This window comes from Rhinichthys klamathensis, unplaced genomic scaffold (genome assembly GCF_029890125.1).
Source record: "Rhinichthys klamathensis goyatoka isolate OS25496 unplaced genomic scaffold, OSU_Roscu_1.1 h1tg000269l_1, whole genome shotgun sequence".
NCBI lineage: Eukaryota > Metazoa > Chordata > Actinopteri > Cypriniformes > Leuciscidae > Rhinichthys > Rhinichthys klamathensis.
The window spans coordinates 1,157,286-1,181,178 of record NW_026606789.1 but is presented as its reverse complement, the minus strand read 5'-3'; the positions used below and the strand labels follow the sequence as shown (position 1 = coordinate 1,181,178).

The 23,893-nt window shown below is 36.5% G+C and overlaps 2 protein-coding genes across 2 annotated transcripts; both read right to left on the bottom strand.

Annotated features, from left to right (window-relative positions):
* Nucleotides 1-808: 808 nt before the first annotated feature.
* On the bottom strand, nucleotides 809-9,359 carry ctdsp2 (CTD (carboxy-terminal domain, RNA polymerase II, polypeptide A) small phosphatase 2). Its single transcript, XM_056268034.1, has 7 exons — nucleotides 8,835-9,359; nucleotides 4,182-4,333; nucleotides 3,671-3,772; nucleotides 3,457-3,513; nucleotides 2,731-2,823; nucleotides 2,390-2,575; nucleotides 809-1,365 (listed from the first exon to the last, which is right to left on the bottom strand). The coding sequence occupies exons 1-7, from the start codon at nucleotides 8,893-8,895 to the stop codon at nucleotides 1,240-1,242; spliced, it is 777 nt and encodes a 258-aa protein (XP_056124009.1). The 5' UTR covers nucleotides 8,896-9,359; the 3' UTR covers nucleotides 809-1,239.
* A 5,979-nt stretch (nucleotides 9,360-15,338) lies between these two features.
* Nucleotides 15,339-21,471, bottom strand: sdf4 (stromal cell derived factor 4). The gene is made up of 7 exons (XM_056267993.1): nucleotides 21,341-21,471; nucleotides 20,584-20,917; nucleotides 19,267-19,403; nucleotides 18,953-19,066; nucleotides 18,697-18,855; nucleotides 16,189-16,364; nucleotides 15,339-16,104 (listed from the first exon to the last, which is right to left on the bottom strand). The coding sequence occupies exons 2-7, from the start codon at nucleotides 20,898-20,900 to the stop codon at nucleotides 15,928-15,930; spliced, it is 1,080 nt and encodes a 359-aa protein (XP_056123968.1). The 5' UTR covers nucleotides 20,901-20,917; nucleotides 21,341-21,471; the 3' UTR covers nucleotides 15,339-15,927.
* Between the last annotated feature and the right edge of the window lie 2,422 nt (nucleotides 21,472-23,893).

The following is a 23,893-nucleotide window of genomic DNA, read 5'->3' as shown; positions in this document are numbered from 1 at the left end:
GCACAAAAAATGTTTTATTGTCGGCAATACAAAAGTCAAAAATATGACAACACAGTCCTTATCAGGGCAAATCTTTTAACCAAAAGGCAATAATCTGCCCTTCGAACACTTGGCTGTGTTTATAAAAAATCATGGCTATTTTGAATATTTGTGCTACAGTAAAAACAAATTATAATATAAACATGATCATGTTTAAATAAGATAAGATGAAGCACAGAGGTGGAGCATCTGGTCTGCATCAACAGATCATACAAAGATGGACATTTTCAAGTTCAAAGATGTATAAAACAAAGATTTTCAAGTTCAACCAAATATACACATAAATGACAGCACAAGTAATTGTCTGCATAAATACAGCAGAGAGAAGGACAGTAACTGAACAAGATAAATCTCTTTGGTTCATTCTGTGGTGTTAATTCTGCTCCTCGCATATAAGAAAACCCCATCAAGTACACGAAGCAGATAGATAAGGCCACTTTAAGATGAATACAGGAAGGTATGTAGTTGTAGTTCACATGAAACAGTGTTAAAAACAGGTCTTTTAATGCCATGTTAACGCACCTCAGCGACAGTAGAAAACTGTGCCGTTTAAACAAGGCCTAAAGTAATAAGACAACAAAGATGTATGGGTGCTTGGTGTCACATTTGCATTTATGGAAAAACTATGCATAGCATGTTGGATAAAACAATGTGTATTCTATTTGCGACATTTCTCTGGAATACATTAGCAACACTCGTTTTCCTTTAAAGTGATTATGAATGCTGAAGATTAAAAAAAGTGTGAAGACGAGTTCAGGTAGAACTTGCATAGAGAGACTGGCCTGAAAGTTTATTGTGCTTCAGCTTCACTGTTGCGGATTACTGGTGACTTAATTAGACCCTGCAATCTGTTTAATCTCCCAAAGGATGTCATCATAAACATTAAAAAAAAACTAATAACAAAAAAAAAATAGAAAAGTAAAAAAGGAATATAAAATCTGTAAATTGTTATTGCAAAAGGCAAGCTCAATGACTGAGACAAAGCTGGCCTCTGACCCCAATATTCATCATCACTAAGTGTTTAAGGTCCCTCAAACCATGTAGCAAAACCGCATATACTTTGTGCGGAGCAGAATTATGAGCTTTCGTGTTTGTTTTCAGGTCAGAAGGCGGAGTCTACTGTCATATGAGCCGCTTGTGTGTGATTGGCAGTCAGTGCTACACAACATGGAGGTTTGCCCTGGTCTGGCGGTGTAGGGATTATGGACCCCTGAGTTGTTCGAGTCTGCTGTAGACATCATCAGCCTGACTTAACTCTTCAAATACTGGGATGAGGTGAAGCAGCTCAGTGTCCTCTGAATCATCGAACCAGGAGAGGACGGGAACCTGTTAAAGGCACACACAGGTTATTATACGCCAATAGCGTACTGCGTTCATAGTAATGCAATCATTTTGGGATTATTTAAATCTATTGGGTTTATGTATTATAAAATCAGGAAGATCGTTATATCAGTGCATTTGGTAAATTAAATGTACATATTTCAGATGGTGAAACAATATTTTGTTACAGCAGGTCCTAAAGACTAAGACAGCATTGAAAATCTGAATAACATTCAAAATAACATTTTGATAAAAGGCATTATGAACAATTTCAAAACTTTTGAACATTTGTTAACCAATACATGTTTAATAATATATATATATTTGTACTTAAAAAAATATATATATATTTGTTGTTGTTTTTGCATTTTAAACTGATTTCTATTTTAATATATTGTTGCATTTAAATTTTTTTTTTAATTGTTCTCCTGTGATGGCAAAGCTCCATTTTCAAATGAAAAAACAAAAGATCTGCACTCAAGTGTGTCTTAAATTATTATTTTTTTATTATGCAACAAAGCACATATGAATTATTCAAATGTTTGGTCAGAAGGCTAATTGCCGAAACGTTTGAATAATCCATATGTGCTTTGTTGCGTAATAAAGATTTTTTTTTTTTAAATTTGGTAAGAAGACAAGCGAGTGTGGGATCTTTTTTTATTTCATTTGACAGCATTGATATTTCCACGGATCTATGCACACAAAATGGTTGAGATTCTTTTTTCTTGGAAAGCTCCATTTTCAGCCATTACAAAAAAAAGTTTAAAGAAAAGCATTTAAATGAAATAGAAATCTTTTGTAACTGTCTTTACTGTCACTTTTTTTGAACAATTTAACGCATCCTTGCTAAATAAAAGTATTACCATGTATATATATATATATATACATACATAGAGATATTGATAAATATAGATAGTAATACCATATATCTATCTATAGACTTTTGGACTCGTCTTGTTAAATAGCTAGAGGGCATCTACAGGGCAGGGTTTTACAAACAGCTAAATAGCAGCAGGACAGTGAAACCTACAGCATTTTCAGGGTGGAAGATGTATGAGGCAGGGGAGTTGTCCAGGATCAGGGTTTTGTGGAGCTCACGGCCGAGGCGACTCAGGTCTTTAACATAGCAGCCTTGATAGAACACACAAGATTCACGGAATAGCCGCGTCCGGAACACGCCACACTGATCCAGCAGGTCGGTCACGGGGTCTGCATACTACCAGAGCCATGAACGGGGAGAAGGAGGGATGGGTTAACTTGATACTAGAGAAGAAAATCAGTCTGACACTACAAGGGCATAACTATATAACACTAGTAAGGAATTTCTACCATTTTCCTAAAGAAACATGAAATGTGATGCATGTTTGATACCTTAGCAAGGCTAGCAGTGAACAGAACACATTCAAACAGTTCTCCCATCCTCTGGAGAAACTCATCCACGTATGGCCTCTTCAACACATACACCTAAAACACAGATGAGTTTGTTGTATATGAGATTAATGTATTTTAACGCACCACTTAAAGAGTAGAGTCAAATGTAGTTTTTTTTAATCAAACAAATCACAAAATGTTGTGCACTAAGGCGCGTCGAGTGCTGTTGCTCGTAGCCTTCTCCTGAAACAAGTAATCAAGAATAGGCCGTACTAGTGGGAACTAACCTATCCTGGATTACTTGAACCAGGCAGAGGCCAAATGCAGATTTTCCATGAAAAGTGGGCGAGAACAACAAAGGTTTAGGAATATTTTAATGTAAATTCAATCTCCACATTTTAAAAACAGAAGTATTCTGGTTGCGCTGCTTTTTTTTAAATCACCGCTTTGGGAGTAAAACCAAAAAATCAATGGGCAAATATATATATATATATATTTTCCAATGGGCAAATCTTGTCTCTTCTGGTTGTACACAACATGACGTTGCAATCCTCCTCCAGTGCTGAAGTGTTGTTCTCACGTCAGTCCAGCAGATGGTGCTCATCATTCACTTTTGAATATAGAACAACATCTCCACTGTTTCCTCAAGCAGATGTCCTGCACACTTCAAGTCAATGCGCACTGGCAGGGTGTTTCTCACATACACAAACATTTATCAGATCTCACCTGGTGTGTGGTCCCCTCAATCTCCACAGGCACAATGAAATCAGCATTGCTTATTGGCTACAAAAACACAACGTGGATATGGTTAAGAACATTGGTGGGGTGAGAAACTGTTATTACATGCAAATGTTATAGTTATCTATTTTGAAATATTCAGTTGCACAGTATTTCCTTAAATCGTCAAATTTACCATATCAATCAGTGTTACTGGGTGTACCTTAAAGGAGCTATGCACCAGTGTTTCATCCAGATCTATGACCACACAGATCTTCCCCTGGTCCTGAGAGGTCACTTCAGGCAGCAGACACTCTCCTGGTATCTACAGGTGAGACCAGAACACACAGAGGGTCAACAACACCAAGAAAAATGTATATTTGATTCACAAAAAAATAAATAAAGGGACTACTTGTTATACATGTATGTAAAAAAAAACATTTAATTTTACACATCCAGATTATAAATAATGTTTTTATATTTAATATTTTGTATTAATCTAACCAAATATGTGATGAAATATTATTTCATTGAATATTATTTGGTATTAATTTAACAATTTACATATAAAATTAATAGTTTTATTTAATATTTAAAAAAAAATGGGCATCTACAATTTACCAATGTAAAGTGGAACATATTACAAATCTGCTTAATCTTATCTTAATCTAATTTGTTTTATGCATCAAGTATATAAACTAACAGAAAGTGTTGATTAATGATTCCTATAATACTTTGGCAATGGTCCCATGGTCCTCGGGCGCTAGCAAGGCATCATGGGTAGGTGACGTTGGCAGTTGGGCATCTTGAGCTCGAAGGCAACAGATGAGCTTTTTGAAGATATTCCGACTTCCAGGTTTCTGAGGCGAGTTTTTATTCACCTGATCTGTTTGAAAACAATAAAACCCTTTTTAAATGCATAATTTGCATATATTAGTCCTGCTGATAATTGTACTGCATAAACATAGCATAAAAAGGCTCATGTTGCGTGGTTTATAAACAATCCCATTTGAATCCCATTAAGTGCTGTCAAACCCCACCCAGAGTACATTAGTAAATGTTACTAAATATTTTCAATTAACCACTTTAGTCTCCAATAGATGACAAACAAAACTAATATTCACATTCGCCAATCAGCTAGATCCTTTTGCATTGAATGCTTGATGGATCTTTTAAATAATTCAGAGCACTGGAAATGTATGTTTTCGTCAGTAAATGTGGCGGCTATCAACATCAAAATGACCAAATGCTCAGCCGCCCCTCTCCAGAGATGGCACACGTTGCACAGAAACAGAAAATCTGTTTTAAATGAGGCTGCTGGCCACGGCTGGTATATGTTATATAATCTCAGAGGGTGGGAAAGCCCACACATTTCTGCTGTACCTTTAGAGCAAAACACACACACACACACACTCCTGCCATTTCATCACAGAAGAGCCTGGCAGAAAAGTGCATACGCCACAGACTTAACTCCTATCCACAGAAATAAGACCTATGTTTTGTAACGAAACATCTGTAGCGAGCTTGGTTGTGCATTACAGAGGGGCTCCTTGCATATTTTCATATTTCTGCATAGTTTTGCTCGCAAATATGTGCATGTAAGAGGAACATGATTTTGTTCAGACATGCCTGTTGAGATTCCCAAGAAGCAAAAATGAAAAAATGGGCATAAAAGCTCTTGCAACATGAAAGTACGCCATGCAGTGATTAGAATCTGTTTTTATTCCTATGGTGATGTAACTTCAGTACTAGTAATCTTTTCTTTCTTTTTTTCTCAGCTGAAGGAATTGACCATAACATGAGCAGGGGCTGATCACATGCACTTCTTCTCCCTCTTGTTCCCTATGGGGACTTATGTAGCCATAGGAATCATCTTATGTAACATACGAGCAGCATGTACAGCAGAGGGAGGATGAGAGAAAATGGCCTCCTTCGTCATCATTTACTCTGTGCTGTATTTGCCCATCTGTACACTCTCTGATAACGCCCTGCTTAACAAAAGGACTCCGGAAATGGAGTACAAGGGAAATGTATCAATGAATTCAAATGCACTTTCTTCAAAACATTTGTCACGTGAGGATCGAGCGATATTGACAAGCTTTGTGAGCGGAGAGTGGAAGGAGCGTTTTGTTCAGGACCGTCAAAGGTTCTGTTAGAAGCTTTTAAGTGGTCAGTGTTTCTAGCTATTACACTTCTGCTCAGATCTGATCAAATGAGAGTGCGTAAAAAATAAAAAATAAAACAATCCCAAAAGGCAGATGTACAAAAGAAAACTGCTAGAAATCTAGCAGTTACTAATTTCATCCTCAATGAATTGTCATCTATTGTCCTAGATAATAAAAATCTACATGGCGAATTAAATGGCAAGCACGGATTTGAGTTTCAAGGGATTGTGTGTAACTGGAGTCCACGGAATCTGTTAAGAAAACAATAACATGTTCTTGATATGTATAATTAGACCAGTTAAATAAGATATTTTTTCTCAGTTGTGTTGCATCATGTATTTCACACTGGCAGAACAGCAGTACAAGATGTCTTAGATTTGGTCTGCAACAAATCGTTTTTAGACATAACGTATTACCAATACATATGGAAGCGATTTTTCAGGCATTCAGATTGTTGCCTGAGCACTGGCCTAAACTGAACACATTTCTAATGCACTTAAATATCAAAATGGTTTTCCTGATTAAAAATAATAAAACTGCTCAAAGTAAGAATTTACTGAGCTCTTAAGAGCACATACAGTATATAGTGACAGACCGCATTTTCGATGAGGTTAATAATAAAAGATTTGGTCATTTAGAGAATATCTGTCTTTAGTTTGGATAGTACAAATTTTTTTTTTTATGTCATTTGTTATCATTAAATTGAATTACATATATATATTTGGCATTACATCGCCAGTCTGTCACCCTGATCTCTAGATATCAGCCTCAGTATTGGTTGGTGAAAAACATCCATATTGTCTGACCATTATATTTCAACTAAGTATTGATTTTCATTGCCTATATTCATGGATTGCATTTTCACTCGGTTATGATGTACTAACCCATAGCTGATGGATACTCAGCTAATGACAAGCTAAGACATAATGGTCTACTACATTACAAATTTCTACACCAGAGTTCTTGCTTGATTTGAATACTATTAATGCAATATATTCAACAAAGTCAATTAATCTAATTCCACAAGGTACTATAGCAAATATACACAACTTTACATAAACATCACAAACATTCTTTGCATTTGGTAGGCTATCTGTTTGAGGGGGTCAATGGTGACGTAGAACAGATCTATTCTGTTATTCAAAAAAATGGCTTGAATACATGGCTTCTATGATATTTTCATGTTTTCAATTTCTGAATTAAAATTAATTTTGATATTTTATCGTGGGGGTTAAGGTAAAAATAAATGTCTAGGTAGTGTAACTAAAGATTGTGAAAAGGAAAATAGTCTCATTAAAAAGATTAAATTTCTAAAATTAGACATAAATATTTATTATTATTTCTCAAAAAATAATATTATTAATATTTTAAAAAATTCTAACAGACATTGGGAAGCCATTTTGTCGTCATGTCACAACAGAGGACACCTTTAGACTGTCAATTGCAGCCATTTAATTTGCTAAAAACATACTTTCGTTTAGACCATTTTTAAGCACTTTTTTGATATTCAACATGACTCAAAAATGTATATTTTTGCCTTGGAAAAATATCTTTGAAAATATTTTTGAAGTTGAGTACACATGTGCAAGATGAAAAGACAGAATGTAGTGCTTTTTACATGGTTACACCACTTGACAGTTTCAGAGTTATTGAATCAAAATATTTGCACAAAATGTCAAATTATTTTATTTCTTTAAATGAAACTATCATGAATACAAATAGTATGTCTTAGAAACTAACTGGCACATATGTTTTAAACTATATTTGTAAATTGATTTAGCCTTTTTATATTAATGTGTCTTACATTTGCACTAATGCATCTGTTCACATCCTGAGCACTATAATTCCTGAGCCTTGGCTATTATGGCCACAAAAAAGGTCACTGGACACTTAATGCCATCAAGTACAAACTGAGTTCAATGGGTCTTCAAGGAATTTGTGCAGACTTGGCTTGGCTATTTTCCCAACATTATGGCAGCTCGTAATTCACTAATACATAGATCGTAAACATCTGTAATAACAGCCAAATTGACATCAGTTAAGTATGGTCATACTGTTGATATCGTATTTGCGTCAGATCTAAAATAAGCGCACAGCTCTGCGCATATTGACTAGACATGAGAAAAAGAAAAACACTGGTCAAAACACCGAAAGGAGATAGACTGGCCCACCAGGTAGTAAGTAAGGGGTTAGAAAATGGTTATTTTCCGCATAATGTTATTTTCCGAATAACACTGTGGCCTTTACTCGTTAAACATCTAGATAAGGCCTTCATTAACCGTTGAGGTTTGAACGTGTGTGTGTGTGTGTGTGTGTAATGGTAGCGTCGCGCGGCAGATGGAGGGCGTGTGCTGCTGTGAGGGGTGTGTTGTGTGCATTCCAGCGCGGCACCTTGCGCTCTCCATTAGCCCGATGTTTTTCACATTTCAACTCGATATTTTGTACAGTTTTACTTCAGAAAGAGCGTGAGATACGCGAGTGTAGGTAAGTCGATTAAACAGAAAATGTTTTTGAAACACAATCCGCATAACGTTAAAACAACATGTCACTCAAATTATCCATTCACCAAGCGATGAAACGACGTCCACAGAATAGGAAACAACAGTGTCTTACGTGAAACGCGAATTAACATTGGCTACACGTTTGCTTTAAAAACACCAGAATTACATCTATTGTGTAAATAAACTGAATATAAATTAAAATCGAAATAAACAAATGGAAAATAATAATTTATTAATTATATACCAAATAATAATTTTAGAAAAATACAGCGAGAAAAGCATGTCAGATTTCTGCAGGTCGTCTAAAATCCTTTTAAAAACTGATAATATTACGTAAACATTCAGCAATGCCTGACTGCAACAGCAAAACATGTAATTAATAATAAAATTAAGTTACACTGAGATGTATCTTTAGTAACTTACGCTACAATGAAAGACAAAGCGCTTATATATATCCTCAAATGCGATATTGATCTTATTTACATTTCGCTGTTCGGAGCGGAATTCGTTAAGTTTCAACGGTTGGAACTTAACGAATTCCGCTCGCGACTGTGACATGTCAATCAGCTTAATATGACAAATAACTGTCACAGTGCGAGCATCGATCGAACATGTTCGAATCGCACATCGAACAGTGTGACGCGAAAATGGCTAATATGTGATCGTTAGAATTGACAGCGCGGAAACATCACCATTTAGTATGTGACAGCGCATTGCCTACCTGTTTTCGAAGACAACCGAGAATCCTCTCTCTGCACTTGAGTGATGATAGAACTTTCCATCTAACAAACGCACAGCCCTTAACGTCCAACCAACCTTTTCCAGCGACAAACAGTCGGTCCGCATTTGTTAGTGGCATTAAAAGCTAGCGAGGCTTGAAATGAATAATTTCCGTTCGCACAAAATCTCAATCCTACGGCGACAAATTATTGTGATATTTATTTATTCCCGCCTTCTATTCTCTTCCACATGGGAGGGGCATGCCACTTTGTTTTTGTTTTATCTTATCTGCTATTTTCTAGGATTCGCGTCTCGGTTACTTTATCGCTCGTATATTTATCCATAGCCCCCTCTGGTCTAGGTAAAGCCCTCACTTTTTCTCCAACAACATGGAGAATCCAGGCGAAAGAAGAAAAACAACCGAGGACATGGGGCAAGGACGGTTTCAAGTTCCCCTTACTACAGATAAACAACCCCGTAACTGGGGTAGATCCAAAATAGCATTTTTAAAAAAGACACGACCAATTCGCTCATATGTATAATTTAAGGAGTTAAGAAGCGAAAATAGTCGATAATTGACGATTTATTTGTTTTTCCGTGTATTGTTTTGCTTTAGACGGACTCGGAGGGGCGCCTTGAAACAGCTGGTCGTTTCGGATTGGATCACCAGGAAGTGGGAGTAGCTGAAGCATTCTTCTGTTCTGCACACTCCACACCGAAAACATTCCAGTGCTGGTTTTGTCGCAAATCAGTATTCAGAAGATGTAGTCCTTTTAAATCTAAATTACAGTGTCGGAATGCTAATTTAATAATGAGGGAATTGATAAGGAAATGAGTGATGCGATTAAATTTGTAATATTTGAAAAAAAAATCTCATGTTTTCAAATTGCATCACACCTAATCCACCCATTTTCCTACTGATCCTCCTCATCACTGTAGTTGTGATGATGAAGAGGATTGGCTATTGATCAATTCTAAATATCTGTTAGTATTATTAGTTCACAACTCGAGTAACCTGAAGATTCTGTGCTAAAAATAGGTAATTTAATTTAAAAAACATTAGTTTAACATTAAAAGACAATTTGCATTAAAAGACAAAGTGCCATTTTAGTGTATTAATAAATAAATAAACTAAAGCCCAATCAAATTATTAATTAAATTAAATCAAAGTTGCTTTGAATAGTACAAATAAATTGAGTGCTGAATACTTTATTTTAATTACTCAAATTAATGCAAGTGTCATTTTGATTCCAGCATGAGAATTCCTTTAGGTTATGAAGTATGACATTACTAAAATCTTTTCGTTAATCAGGTAATTAAATAATAAATAATTTTAGATTAGATAACAACTTGATGCTTTGACAACATTTTATGTCATGATTTGAAACATTGGCCAAGGCATCATTGTAAAACTGTCATTGTCAGCTGTGTGAAAAAAATAGAAGTTGTACGCCCTTATTTCTATCATTTTTTTTATTTTTTATCTTTCAATCAAGGGAACAGAGGTAGAGAATGGTAAATGTAAGTGATAAAAGAGCCACAGACTTTTTTACCAGCCTGAGTACTGGCCAAAACTCCTGTTGGAAATCTATTCTATTCCCAAACGGGACCATTTCTATACCACAAAACCAAGACATAAACAAGAACTGTTCACAGAAATGTGGAAGTTGTGCAGATGTCAGATATGTGACTAAAATAAGTGTAAGCCGGAGAGTTCCAAAACATGTTCTGCTTTTGAAAAAGTGTTTTTGCAACTCTGCAATGGAAGGCATGGGATCACCAAAGAGCCCTTGGGTTTACACATCACAATTAGCCTGACTTCGTCATACTCATATTCTAGTCAGAATGTGAGTCTGATACTGCTTCATAGGGCTTTGATTATGAGGCGTGTCTTAACCGAACCAGGAAAAAAAAAAACTCTGCACTCAATTGGATAGACCTACAACCAATGAGAGCAACGCAGTAAGTCAACTACTTTGCATAGCACAGTTGTCAACTACAGAACTCAAATGCACGCTCGCTGGAAGAAGTAAAATAACGAGTGTTGCTTCTTTTACTTGGCCCTCTATGAGTGCGACCAAAGGAGAAACCACAACGACCACAGGGTTTTCATTGCGTCCCATCTTCTTAGTTACCATCGGAGCCAGCTGATAAATTAAACTTTTGCCGAATCCCGTAGGAAGAACGGCAAACACATCTTTCCGATCGACAAATGCCTTGATTGCAGTTCTCTGTTCGTCTTTTAAAATGAATGTGCTGTCGATTTCTTTTACAACGGACGCGATAGCGGAATCTATACATCTCAGTTCTCCAGCGGCAGTCATTTCTGAGGGAAACCAGTTCAACCCAAGCGCTCTTTGATAACGTGAGGATTACTCCCTGCAGATCATCTGTCCATCATCGTATAAAGCCCGCCCTGGCAATTTGATTGGCCCGACGATTTCTGAACCGATCATAATTACTCCTCAATGGAGCGAGTCCAGACCGAACTTCCCGATCAAAAAATGTTGTGGGCGGGGTTTGGGCTGGCATCCAGGCTACATCACAATATCAAACCATTTCAAACAAATATTTTTTACAGAAGGAACTAAAGAAGATAAGAAGACACTACAATATGCTTTTATGATAAATGAGCTTTTTTTTTTAATATGTAACAACACTTTATCGGTTCATTGCAAATTAAAGCTTTTATGTGTTATAACTTTAATGCCACTTCCTTGCTGTAGACAGTGGCCCTTGTCTGTCCTGTCGAGTAAGAATTCCTCAAAGGTCAAAGCGGAGAGATAAAATGACAGTTAATGAAGCTATATCTTGATTTAACACGAATCGAGATGTGGGCGCTCTCTAAAATGACTTAATATTGAAATTAAGTCAGCAAAAGCTGGTTGAAAAAATGATTACAGTCACTCTTAAGGTGGAGGTAATCATAGAAAGCATTGGCTTTCACAAGCAAATTCTAATGATTCAACTAATTATTGTCCTTTTGTGTAATTTGTTTACACAGGAGAAAGGCATAAAACGTGATATTTCCACTCGTTCCATTTCTCACAATTTACTTTTACAACGATACATAAAGTGCAAAAATGTGTGCAAAGACTCTTGTAGGATTAATACTGGGCTCTTAACAACTTGTTCCTCTCAGATATCTTCTGAAGGAGATCCCTTTTGTAAATCAGTACTGTAACATCATGGAGTTGTACCTGCCCGCAAAAAGTACATTAAACCGAAACAATCCTAGAACTTGCCCTATAGCCCTGTGTTTTTATAAGGTTACAATTCTGGATTGGTGCCTTGAACAAGGACAGGGCGAAAGTAGAACCTGCTCCCTAACACTCAAGCATCTTTGGTGTTTACCAAGACAAGCAAACAAGAAATCTGACAAGCTGTTTAACATAGTGATCAGATGCATTCAATTTATTATAAAAATACGCTACTGTTCAAAAGTTGGTTTTTTTTTTTAGATGTTTTTGAAAGAAGACTGACCAAAGCTTTATTTTTTTTTGATAAAAAAGTAAAAAAAAAAAAAAAAGTTTATTTAAAATGAAATGTATTCCTGTGATACGTATTATATAATTATAATAATACAAATATAATAAAATAATATAATGTGGAAGCAATTTTATATTTGTTTATTTTAATAGTATAACATTAAATGTAATGTAATGTAAATGTAAAAAGACTTTAAAAAGATACGTGGAAAACAGTCAATCGTATCACAACATGCCGAGATATCTTCAGGATTCATTCAGTTGTCAGGCTCTTTGTACATATCAATAATCAGTGAACAGGATATAAGCTACTTAATCCTGCCTAGAGCCCCCCACCCTCAGTGACTTACAGTCCGTGCACCCAGTGACCTGAACGCATATGCTCAACGAGAGCTGTGCCCAGATTGACCAAATCTGAGGTTTCTGCAAGGCTCAGACTCAAGTCTGGAGCCATGTGATTTGCAGGAAGGGGAAGGAGACCCCCTCCCACAAATTACTCTCTCCCCCACCCCCCCAAACCTGCCCCTGAGTGGCCCCTGCCAGGCTCTGTTTCCAGGAAAGGGGCCTAGTGGACAGGCGCAGGGAGAGCCTGGCTCATTGAGAAAAACAAAAACAGAGAGGGGAGGTGGGAAGACTCTCCCTCCTTACATAACAGACTAGCAGTGAAAAAAAAAGCCTCTCTACCACCACCACCGTACTTGAAACCCGTCTGTCTGCTCTTTACAAAATGCCACACCCTATAGTAGGGCTCTGCTAAAACTTCATCATTTGGGACAGTTTTATTCATTGGACAGAGAAAAAACACTCATTTGAATAATTTAAAGATCGCCAGCTGGATGCTCATTAGATGCATTAAGTGTGGAAATGGCATGCCTGTGTAGGCCTAATGCTTGCAAAAATCGTTGCTGTTGTGCATGGATTTTAAGATGACAACAAATAATAGCTGGAGGTAAATCGGATTTTGCGGTAGATAAGTGTAAAGAACATGTAATAATATTTATTAGGGTCGTAGAGTTTGTATGCACACGTGATGCTCATACCAACGTTCTAGGAATTTTGACACTTTTCTGCCTCCTTGTGGTTACACTAGAAACCAGGAAGTGAAAAAAAAAAAAAATAGCTATTTGTCGTGAAGATTCTTTTCAATATTTATTTTTAATCGATTAAACAATTTTAGTCAAGGCGCTTTTATTCAAATAACCTAAGCAATTTTTCATAAGAGCCAGTGGTATTCACAGCAGCCTACACAGTGTAAGTTAGAGAAGTGCAGAAATGAAACTAAAAAAAGTATAGAACATTCATAAGTATATTTAATTTATTAACTGACAATTAAACCAACTCTAAAAATGTTGACCATCTCGGTTTGAACAGGATGTGATCTGCTTTGCTTCTTCCCAAACAGGAACTGAACCAAACAAATGTCGACAAGAGTCACTGTCACACCTCAAACTAAGAAAATAGTCATTGTCAAATGAGTCAGTGAGAACATATGAGTGATGTAGATTATTCTTATAAAAATGCAACTTTTTATTCTATTTTGCAACACCAGTACTGTAGTCCAGAAATATAGCAATGAAAACACTCCGGATTTTATTGAATTACAACTAGCAAAACATATTTGAGTGAAAGTAAATGTTTCTACATTTAATTGTATTTACAAATTAAAAAAAGAAAAAAATTGTAAATGGAGTGGAATTCCCTGGAGTGTGATTTGACATGAGCGACTATTAAAAAAAATAAGAGAATATATTTACATTATAATCACCATGTGTATCAATAAATAATTGGAATGTCTAAATAAATTGTTAAGATTTTTCCTAGAAATTGAGTAAAGATACAAGAATAAAGATACAAGGTAACCAATTAAAGTTTAATATGTCTAAAATAATACTGTGAACTACAATTACTGTACGGCATTTTATAGTAAAATTTCAGCCCAAATTTTACCTCTCTAATCTATAACAAATATTTCAAGTGTTACCAGTGTTCACAGTTCACACAAGTAATTTGAAAGGTAATGTAATTTCATGCATTAGTTATGAATACTGTAGCATAAATACAGAATAATATTATGAAAATATATTTCAATATAATGCAAAACAATGCATTTAAAAACTTCATGACATTCAGCACTCTGCCTTTTTTACTTTAGCAAGTCAATTGGAACTTCCACATTATGAATGTAATGATCAGTCAATGTTCTGTATAAAGATGATTAACACATTATAGCAGCTATATTTTAACATCCAGAAAAAACACATAATGGGAGTTCAGTTGATATCAAAAAAGAATCCAAAAATACTATTACCAAAACATGCTCAAAAAGGATTACCACCAAAACTGAGCTCAAATTTATACACAGATAGCCACACATTAGACACATTAGCCTATTTTTTTTAAGGCAAATATGTATTTCAATAAAACTTTATTCTCAAATCCAGAAAATACATGTAATGGTCCTTCCATTTTTAATAACAATTTAAAAAGGGTAAATTATAGTTTCTAATAATCAAATTCCCCTCAAAGCATTTCCTTTATGTTTAACTTAAATTACTTTGTATTACTTTTAACAAACTCTCAGACAGGTGCAATGGAGAAATATTAATGTCAACAGGGAATAAGCTGCTCTATTATACTGACTATATTTAATTGAAAGATTGCTAAGGTAACAGCGTAAAATAAATTCTTAAAAGTAATAAAATAATATTCAGTCTATATACATTTATGACTTCAACAAACTGTGAATAACAGGGTTCTTAAAAATGCAAATGGGTCACATATTCACGGATTCATTATCCTATGCTCTCTCAATTAAAGGGATAGTTCACAAAAAATGTCATGTACACACCCTCAAGTAGTTCCAAACCTGTATGAGTTTCTTTATGTTGGGTTACCAACATTCTTCAAAATATCTTCTTTTGTGTACAAAGGAAGTAAGAAACTCATACAGGTTTGGAACAACTTGACAAAATTTTCATTTTGGGTGAACTATCCCTTTAATATTATTTCTTTACAAGACGTTTTGACTGCTTTGCATTTAATGATTTCAAATAGAAGTGCTATTACAGTTTTCACAAAATTACCACCCAAATCATTTTGCTGGCTCGTCATCTTTGGAAATATCACATCGTAGCTCAGGAAGCTCAAACCCTTTCAAAAGCAACCCACCCAAAACATATATTATGGCACTCCAATTAACTAAATTATTTACATTAAATCTATTTTTTTAATCAATGGAAGTTTAAAACGCTCTTTCCCCTCACCAAATCCTCATATACAGACATTTCACTTAATAATCAACACTCAAAAACATAATGAAAGTGACAAAGTGTCTAACATTAATTATATATAGGACTTTATGGGGCTCATATGGAAATCACATGACATTATGAAGGCAGAGTCCGATTAAATGTGTCATACCTGCACATTGCAACATTAGAGAAGGTTTTGTGGCTCGCAGGTTTGTACAGTTACAAACACATGTCCAAAAGCACTTATTGATCCCAATCTGGGAAGCAAGCAAGGACCAACATCATCCTTGCGACACTCTAGGGAATAGGGATATATACATGCTATTCTTATTCATTAAGACTTGAGGAGACGGTCTTAGAACTCCTCATGTACGTTACGGGCATAGTCCATGAGTTTGCTGCCGGTGAAGTACTCGCTGTATTTAAGGATCTCTTCTAGTTCCAGGTTGTGGTTTTGGTTCTCATCCGCCACAGCAATCATCTGCTTGGCTTCATTCAGAGCATTGTACTCATTCATGGGGTCCATGTACTCCTGTGGGACAGAGAGAATATCAGCAAGAGACAAATATGCATTCAAATTAGTCGCTAAAAAAAGTGCTCTTATCCGTTAACCAACCTCCAACTCTTCCATGGTTACAATCGTATCATGGTTAGCGTCAATGACGTCTTCAAACTCCTTCTTCCTTTCACGAACCCAGTCGTCATCGATATCTTGGGCCTGCTGATTCTCCACAGTTCCCATGGGGAGGGAGATAAATTCAGCAAGAGTCAACTTTCCATCTCCATCTTGATCTGTTTAGGAATTTAAAACATGGAGTACACTTAAGTCAAGTCCTCTTTATTTATATAGAGCTTTATACTATACCGATTGTTTCAACAAAGCTTCAAAGTAATGACCTGGGCCCGTATTCCTAAAGAATCTAAGAATCCTTTTAGAAAACTCTTAATTTAGCTTAAAAACTTTTACGTAGGAGTCTTAGCTTAAGAGTGATTCGGGACCGATCTGAGAGCAACTCTGAGTAAGGAAAAGACAAAAACTCTCATCTTAGTGAGGAGGCGGGGCTGACCCCGTTGCTATGTATGACACAATCTTTTGAAGACTGTGATTGGTTGGTTGTCCAAGAAGGAAAAAAAAGAGCCATTTTAAGTATAGAGTTTACTCACACACACACACACACACACACATTATATTTATGTATATAAATCCTTTTTTTTTACCTTGCTGTTAATTTGATTGGCTTAGAATGATAAAAATTGTTCCACTCTTTCCAATTACACTGATTGCTGTCTATTTAAGTGGTGGTTTGAATGTTTGTTTTGAAAACATGGATTAAAAAACAAGAAAGACGAGAAAGCCTGACTGGTCAGAAGAACCGTGTTTACTGTTAGCCGAGTTAGTGGATGAACACTAGGCCGTCCTTAAAGGAAAATTCGGGCAGGGTGTCACAGCATGGAGCGAGAAGCGGACGTGGGAGCTTATAGCGCACATTATTAACGGTTCATTCCCCTGCTTGTGCGCACCAGGGAAGCCTGCTATATTCATAAATACAGTTTTTTGAGCCTGCAAGGTGGGAATGTCCAGTGGAAACTAAATGAACTCCGACACAATAAGAGGTTCTGAAAGTGCTGTAATGTTTGTGTGATCACTGCTTACAGAAGGTTGTCACAGACCCAAATCACTATTGCTTTATTGTATTTTCCCATTTGCCAAATATCTTAATGTAGTGATCATTTCTGGCGTTATGGCATTCCTGCGCTGTGTCGGAGATATTAGCGTTTCTCTAATAAGATCAGTCACAAACATGATCACTGCACAATCTCATCTATAGCGTCTTATTAACTCACTGTCGTCATCTATTGTCTGCATCACATTTCTTCTCCCTCTTCATCGTTCTGTCATTTTCTCCTCTGCTAAAGAAACTCTTAAGCCTCTTAAAAGTCCTCATCCATACTCCTAACAATTTTGACCTTAAGACCTCTTTTAAGGGTTAAGATGCTTTCTGAATTACTTTTTTCTTTACTAGGATTTTTTCTTTAATTTTAAGAGTAAACGCCCACATTTCTAAGAATTTTCTTAGAATTTTGTCACTAGGAGCTACTTTTTACATTAAGATTCTTTAGGAATACGGGCCCAGGAAAATAACTTGAAAGACAAATATGGGACAAATTTAATTTCTGCGGTAAAGCAGCTCTAAAAAGACAATTGTCAAGTCAGTTCAGTTCAGTTCAATACATTTCTTCAATTATGAAACGAGTTCAATTCAGCAATAAGCTCTACACAAAGCAATAGTGTCATATTCAATGTTGATCTAATTCCGTCTTGGTGTTGGGGTAAGTTACTTTTAAAAGTAATTTGTTACAAATATTGTGTAGCTGTCAATAACTGCGTTACTTAGTTGCTTTGTATGCAGAGTAATGCATTACAATATAATGGCCTTTTCACACCAAAAGTGTATCACACTCCTACTTTAGCAATAGAAGCAAAAAATTAAACACAAATGTGATGTTTAACTAAAGTCATTTTTGCTTATTAGTATGGTTGAATTGGATCATCGTAGGTCAAAAGCAAAGACATTAGATAATAAAGTGAGATTAAATACAATACATAAATGATGTATTATTTACCATTTTAATTATTAGAGGTTTGTGTAACAGCTTGCATTTTACTGTTTTTATTCATTTTGAGGAATACTGAATCTGTTTTTGTGCAAGTTAGATAAGTAAATGCTTTCTCACTATTCTAGATAGAACTACAATAACCATCATGTTTACACAGCACACACACAACGCCTCTGCAACTCACTCCCGATTTCTCTCACCAAGGGGACAGGAGAGCTGTCAGTCAATACATGGGAAAACAAAGGATTACTTGCATTATTTATTTTAAGAAGTAAATATTGTGTTGTGAATTTAAAAGTAATGCATTACTTTACTCGTTACTTAAAAAAAGTAATCTGATACTCGCGTAACAATTCTCGCGTTACTTGTAATGCGTTCCGCCAACACTGGTCTCAATGTTGCAAAATTCATAAATTATGAAACAAATTCGATTCAATTTGAATTCGCTATAAAGTAGCTCTAATAAGAATCACAAGAAATTTTTTGGGTATGAATTGTTGCTTACCAAGATCTCGGACGATCTCCTTGACCATGTATCTGAGCATGCCTTTGCTGTGCTCTGGGTGCAGGAACGAGAGGAACTCCTCTTCATTCAGCAGCTGGTCAGCTGGAGGGTTATCTGCCTGGAACCAGCGATCCTTCAAGCTCTCCAAAACCTCCTGAGCTGTGGTGAGGTCATGTTTTATTGATATCATTAGAAATGGCTTAACTAAGAGTACTATACCATACTAGACAAATACACCTTCTACATTACAACTTACTTTCTTCATCCACTTTCAGTTCTTCATTGTTTTTGATCTTCTCAGCCACTTCTTTTTCATTGAAACCTTTGCTGGCTAAAAACTTCACTCTGTATTCATCCCAAGTTACATGTCCTGAGAGAGCACAAATTGAGCAGATTCAGGTCAAATTTCTCTTTCACATCACCAAAAATGTAAAGACCAGATGATATGTGTTATCAAAACATCATTCCGGAAATCAAAAACTATATACATGTTTAACATATAATTTCAATATGGCACAGGCATTGACTGTAAAAAATAGGGCACAGGTCTAAATAACAATATACACCTACCATCCTGATCAGGGTCCACAGCACGAAAACTGAGCTTGTTTTCTCTAACGGCTTCCTGAAAATGTTCTTCTGTTTTCTCCATGATCCAGTGCTGCATTTCTTTAGCACTGACGCTCCTGTCTTTATTAAAATCCACCCTAGAAACAGAATAAGATGATGATGTTTTGATGATGCAGCAATAGGTACAATTAGACAATTAAAAAGTAGTGAAAAAGATTTTTTGTTATCACTTTTGCTCTCTGTATATAATCTATTCACAATTTGAATACATTTGTTTTATCTTTCATGCTGCTAAGAGGATCAACTGCCGCGCATACAGTATACACTACAGAGTTTCAGGAGAGACAGCCACATTTAAATGCAGAGTAAATCCGCAAAAATATCACAGATATTATATGAGAGTAAAGGCTCCTCTTTGGCTTTATGTTCTTTTCATTTATAGAGATCTCTAAGTGTCTGTATAGCCTATGGTGGGATTTGAACAAATGTGCATAATTAAAAATGCACAACAAATTCCGTACCAGTACATCTCCGTTCCGCCTGGAGATGTACTGGTCTTGGGGGCGAAACATCTATGAACGGCGGTGTCCAGCTGATGACCCTGCAGCTGTCCCAACGGCACCGTATGAGGTGCGACAGGCTGGAAAGCCAGAGCAGGTAATGCCATCTCACCTGTACAACAAACCAAACAGCCTCTATGGGCAGATTGTTCTCGATGTAGGAAAACGTTTTGTATTTATACCATGTTGGGCTGCATGTCAATTTTTCTTAAAGTGCACCAACTCAGAATACCTAATGTTGGTTTGATTGCTTGTGTTATGAGAAAATAAATATTTTTTGTCTACCTGATGTAATAGATTTAATGTGGTTGCAGTTCGGGTCGCGGTCTTTAATGTCAAATGGGTCAGATACGGAAATAAATTAGTGCTGATGTCGGATAACGGGTCAGGTGTTCTGTTAAGTACTGTGGGTGCGGGCCGGGTGTGGGTTTACTAAACAGGACCCGTGCAGGACTTTGACATGAACTTTTTAAATACATCTTGTTGATCTTATTGTGAATGATTCATCCATGCATGTTTCATTTATAAACTTTTTTTTTAGTTAAATTATACTATCATAACTCAATCTTCTGATGAAAATGACACTTTTTTTCTGGTGAAATATACCAGACTACTCCAATCATTCTACCTCCTTATTCTACGCCTCTTTCTGCCTCCATCCAATCAACAACCGACACATTGAGTTAAGCAACAAATACCTTTAGAATGACAAGCACGTCATGGGAAAATGTCACTGTTTCCACAGCTGTACACCTACTTGGTGAAGATTTCAATGAGTTTCTTCCTGTTCCTCCTGGGCTCAGAGTCCTCCTCAAACTCCTCCATCTCCTTCCCCAGAAACACCTCCTGATGAAAATCTTTATTGAGGTGACCATCCATCTCCATCTTCACACCGTTCAGATGGTCCGGTGGAAGGATCTCGTTGTCCTCCTTACTGTTGCTGGGGTGTTTGTCTTTTAATGCTGATATATTCGCTGGCCTGGCCTGAACATTCAAAGCCAGCATCACAAATACTGCCAGGTGGCTAAACTGAGATTTTCCACGGTTAAACATGGTTTTACTGATAAATGTCATAAACAGGTGATGAAACCCTACAAAAAGAAAAATTGTATTAAAACAAGCATAAGAAGACTTCAACATATTCAATGAGAGTGCAGGTGAAACTGTACTGGTGAAATAATAAACAAATCTAACATCAGACTAAGCTGTTTTTTTTTTTGTTTTAGAGGGATTATGGGCACTTTCTTGGAAAAGACTGGAAAACCTGCTAAAACCAGCTGTTTTTTTCTCAATATGAGATCAAATTCAAATGCTTTACTAGTCAAGGTCGTGATACATTGGCAGAAGTAAAACAATTAATAAATTAACCCGTTAGTTATGTCGGCTACCGTTTTATCAGTTAGTATTAAATATGAATCAGCAAATATGTTTAACAACACCTGCTGAACGAATATGCTACTTGTGAATGGAAATACATAACAACCTACCAACTCGTCTGTTTAAAAGGTCCTTACCTGAAATCAAATGTCAGATGAATGAATAGAAGACAATGGCCTAATGTATTTGAAGCGCCGTGAGCGAACTGTTTATGTGCAGCTCATCGCGCAGTTCCTGTACACGTCGCCACTCGAGACCAAACGCTGGTCACTGGAGCGGTTTATGGCCCTGACAGTGACGTCCCCCCTTTCTGGACTCCGATAACACACGCAAACAGACGCAGGACAAACTGACAACCGCAAGACTTCACACAGACTGATACCAAACAGGCGTTCAGGAAAGAAACATTGCTACGTTGTCAGACTCAGCAATCGTGCAGCCATCTTCTTCTTCTGTAACATGAGGTGACAGGGAAAACGCATATATCGCCATCTACTGTACCAGCTGATGAATGGGTATGAAATATACAGTGATACGAATGTTTATCTTCTTATTTTTCTTCTCATCGGAAAGCCTTACTGGGTTAGTTTCTGAGGAATGTTATGTCAAACTCACAATTGGGGGGCTGTTTCAGTCACAGCAAAATATAGAAACTTTTATTATAAACATTGGAAACATTAACTTATTTATTATAAACAAAGTCCGGTATCAGGTTTTTAACTATCAGATGCAGGTGTGTTGATGTCCTCACAAGGCTTCTTATCAAGCAAGACTTCCCTAATCGGGCAGCTTTACCAGAAGGACCATACTGGTAGGCTACAAATATAGAAGGCCAAAAAAACGTCAGTGAGACGTTGGTGACATCATCTGATATTCATAGGCTACAGGCATTAGGCCTACAGGATATTGAGAATTATTATAGACAAGTCCTTGGTCTTTCTGTGTATTAAGGTCCATGATAAATGAATCTCATACTGACAGTCCTGGACCTGGTACACAGATCAAATGTGGGCAGGCAGATAGACCCCATATTGTGCCAAAGATCAACTTGAGTCTTTTTTCCCGTGTGATGGAGAAGTATACCTGTGTGTTCTACATTTGCCCAGAGAAAGATGGTATTTAGTGTTAAGTGGACATTGGATTTTGTACGAGTTGATATGCAGTGGGAATTTGATGACAGAAAGTTGCCTACTGTTCATCTTCTAGATGTTGTAGCGACCCTCTCAATTTCCTTGCTGATTCCCCTTGATTATTTAGAGAGGAATCTTTTGATTGTAAGTAACACAGTCTTTTTACCTTTTCAGGCATTATACCATCTGTAAGACAAGGACATTGAGAGGGTCTCTACAACATCTAGAAGATGAACAGTAGGCAAATTTCTGTCATCTAATTCCCACTGCATATCAACTCATACAATTTTGGATGCTGTTACATACTGTAAACTGAATGTATTTGTTTGGTATAATCTTTCAATTCTAAGATGAAAACACATTTTGCAAAAATTGTTTTACGCAGACAGTGATGTCAAAATTAATTCACATCACTTACATTATACACACACACACACACACACACACACACACACACACACACACACACACACACACACACACACACACACACACACACACACACACACACACACACACACACACACACACACACACACACACACACACACACACACACACACACCAATGGTTCTTTGTTTTTATTATGGTACTGCATATGCTCACATTTGTAAGAACAGTGAAGTGACACTGAATTTAAAAAAATCACAAGCAGGATTACATTTTTTTAATAAAATAAAGTACAATTTGCATATTGATTTCTTGATAGATTTGAGTATTATACAATAATATACAAATAAGACACTAGACTGAACATTCTTTAGTTTTGTCAAGATGCATTTCTGCAGCTTTATTTCCAACCACCAGAGGGGGGAAGAGCGTCACGATTTGTAGGATATCTCCCAGTATGGTTGCAGTGCTGAGAGAAAGTACTGTATTTTTAACCACTAAGTTAAAAATGTACATAATGTAACCATTTCAAGTGTGATATATTATAATAATATGATTAGCCTATATATTTTGTGCTAATGTGAAACAGTAAGTAAAATAATGGATGGATGAATGACAGAATTTGGTTATATTGATGATCACAAAAATTACACTCACCTTTAATGCCAGGTTTTGGCAGTTTTTGTGTGTGCATATAGTGGGAAATATTGTTTGTACTGTTGAACCTGCTTCTGACACTTTCATCTCAATGAGTACATGCAGATGGACATATTTCGAGCTATTTGGGTGACTCCATGTAAATTCATATATATGTTCAGTTCAGCTCTTCTTTAAAACACACAAATAACTAGTCAGCTGGTCAAAAAACATTCTAGTGCCTTAAAGCAGTTCTGTTCAACTTGTTTGAATTCTCTGAGACTAAATGTCACATGTACAGAGCTACTGCAAAGTAGGACACCACACACACACACACACACACACACACACACACACACACACACACACACACACACACACACACACACACACACAGAGATTTACACCTACACACATGAACACGCATTCCCTAGAGTCTGCCTGCCAAAGAGCTCTCCCTCAAGACTTGAGTATTTCATTAGTGAGATAAAACAGGGCTGAGTCCACTGAGGTTGCCAGTTTCACTGATGAGGA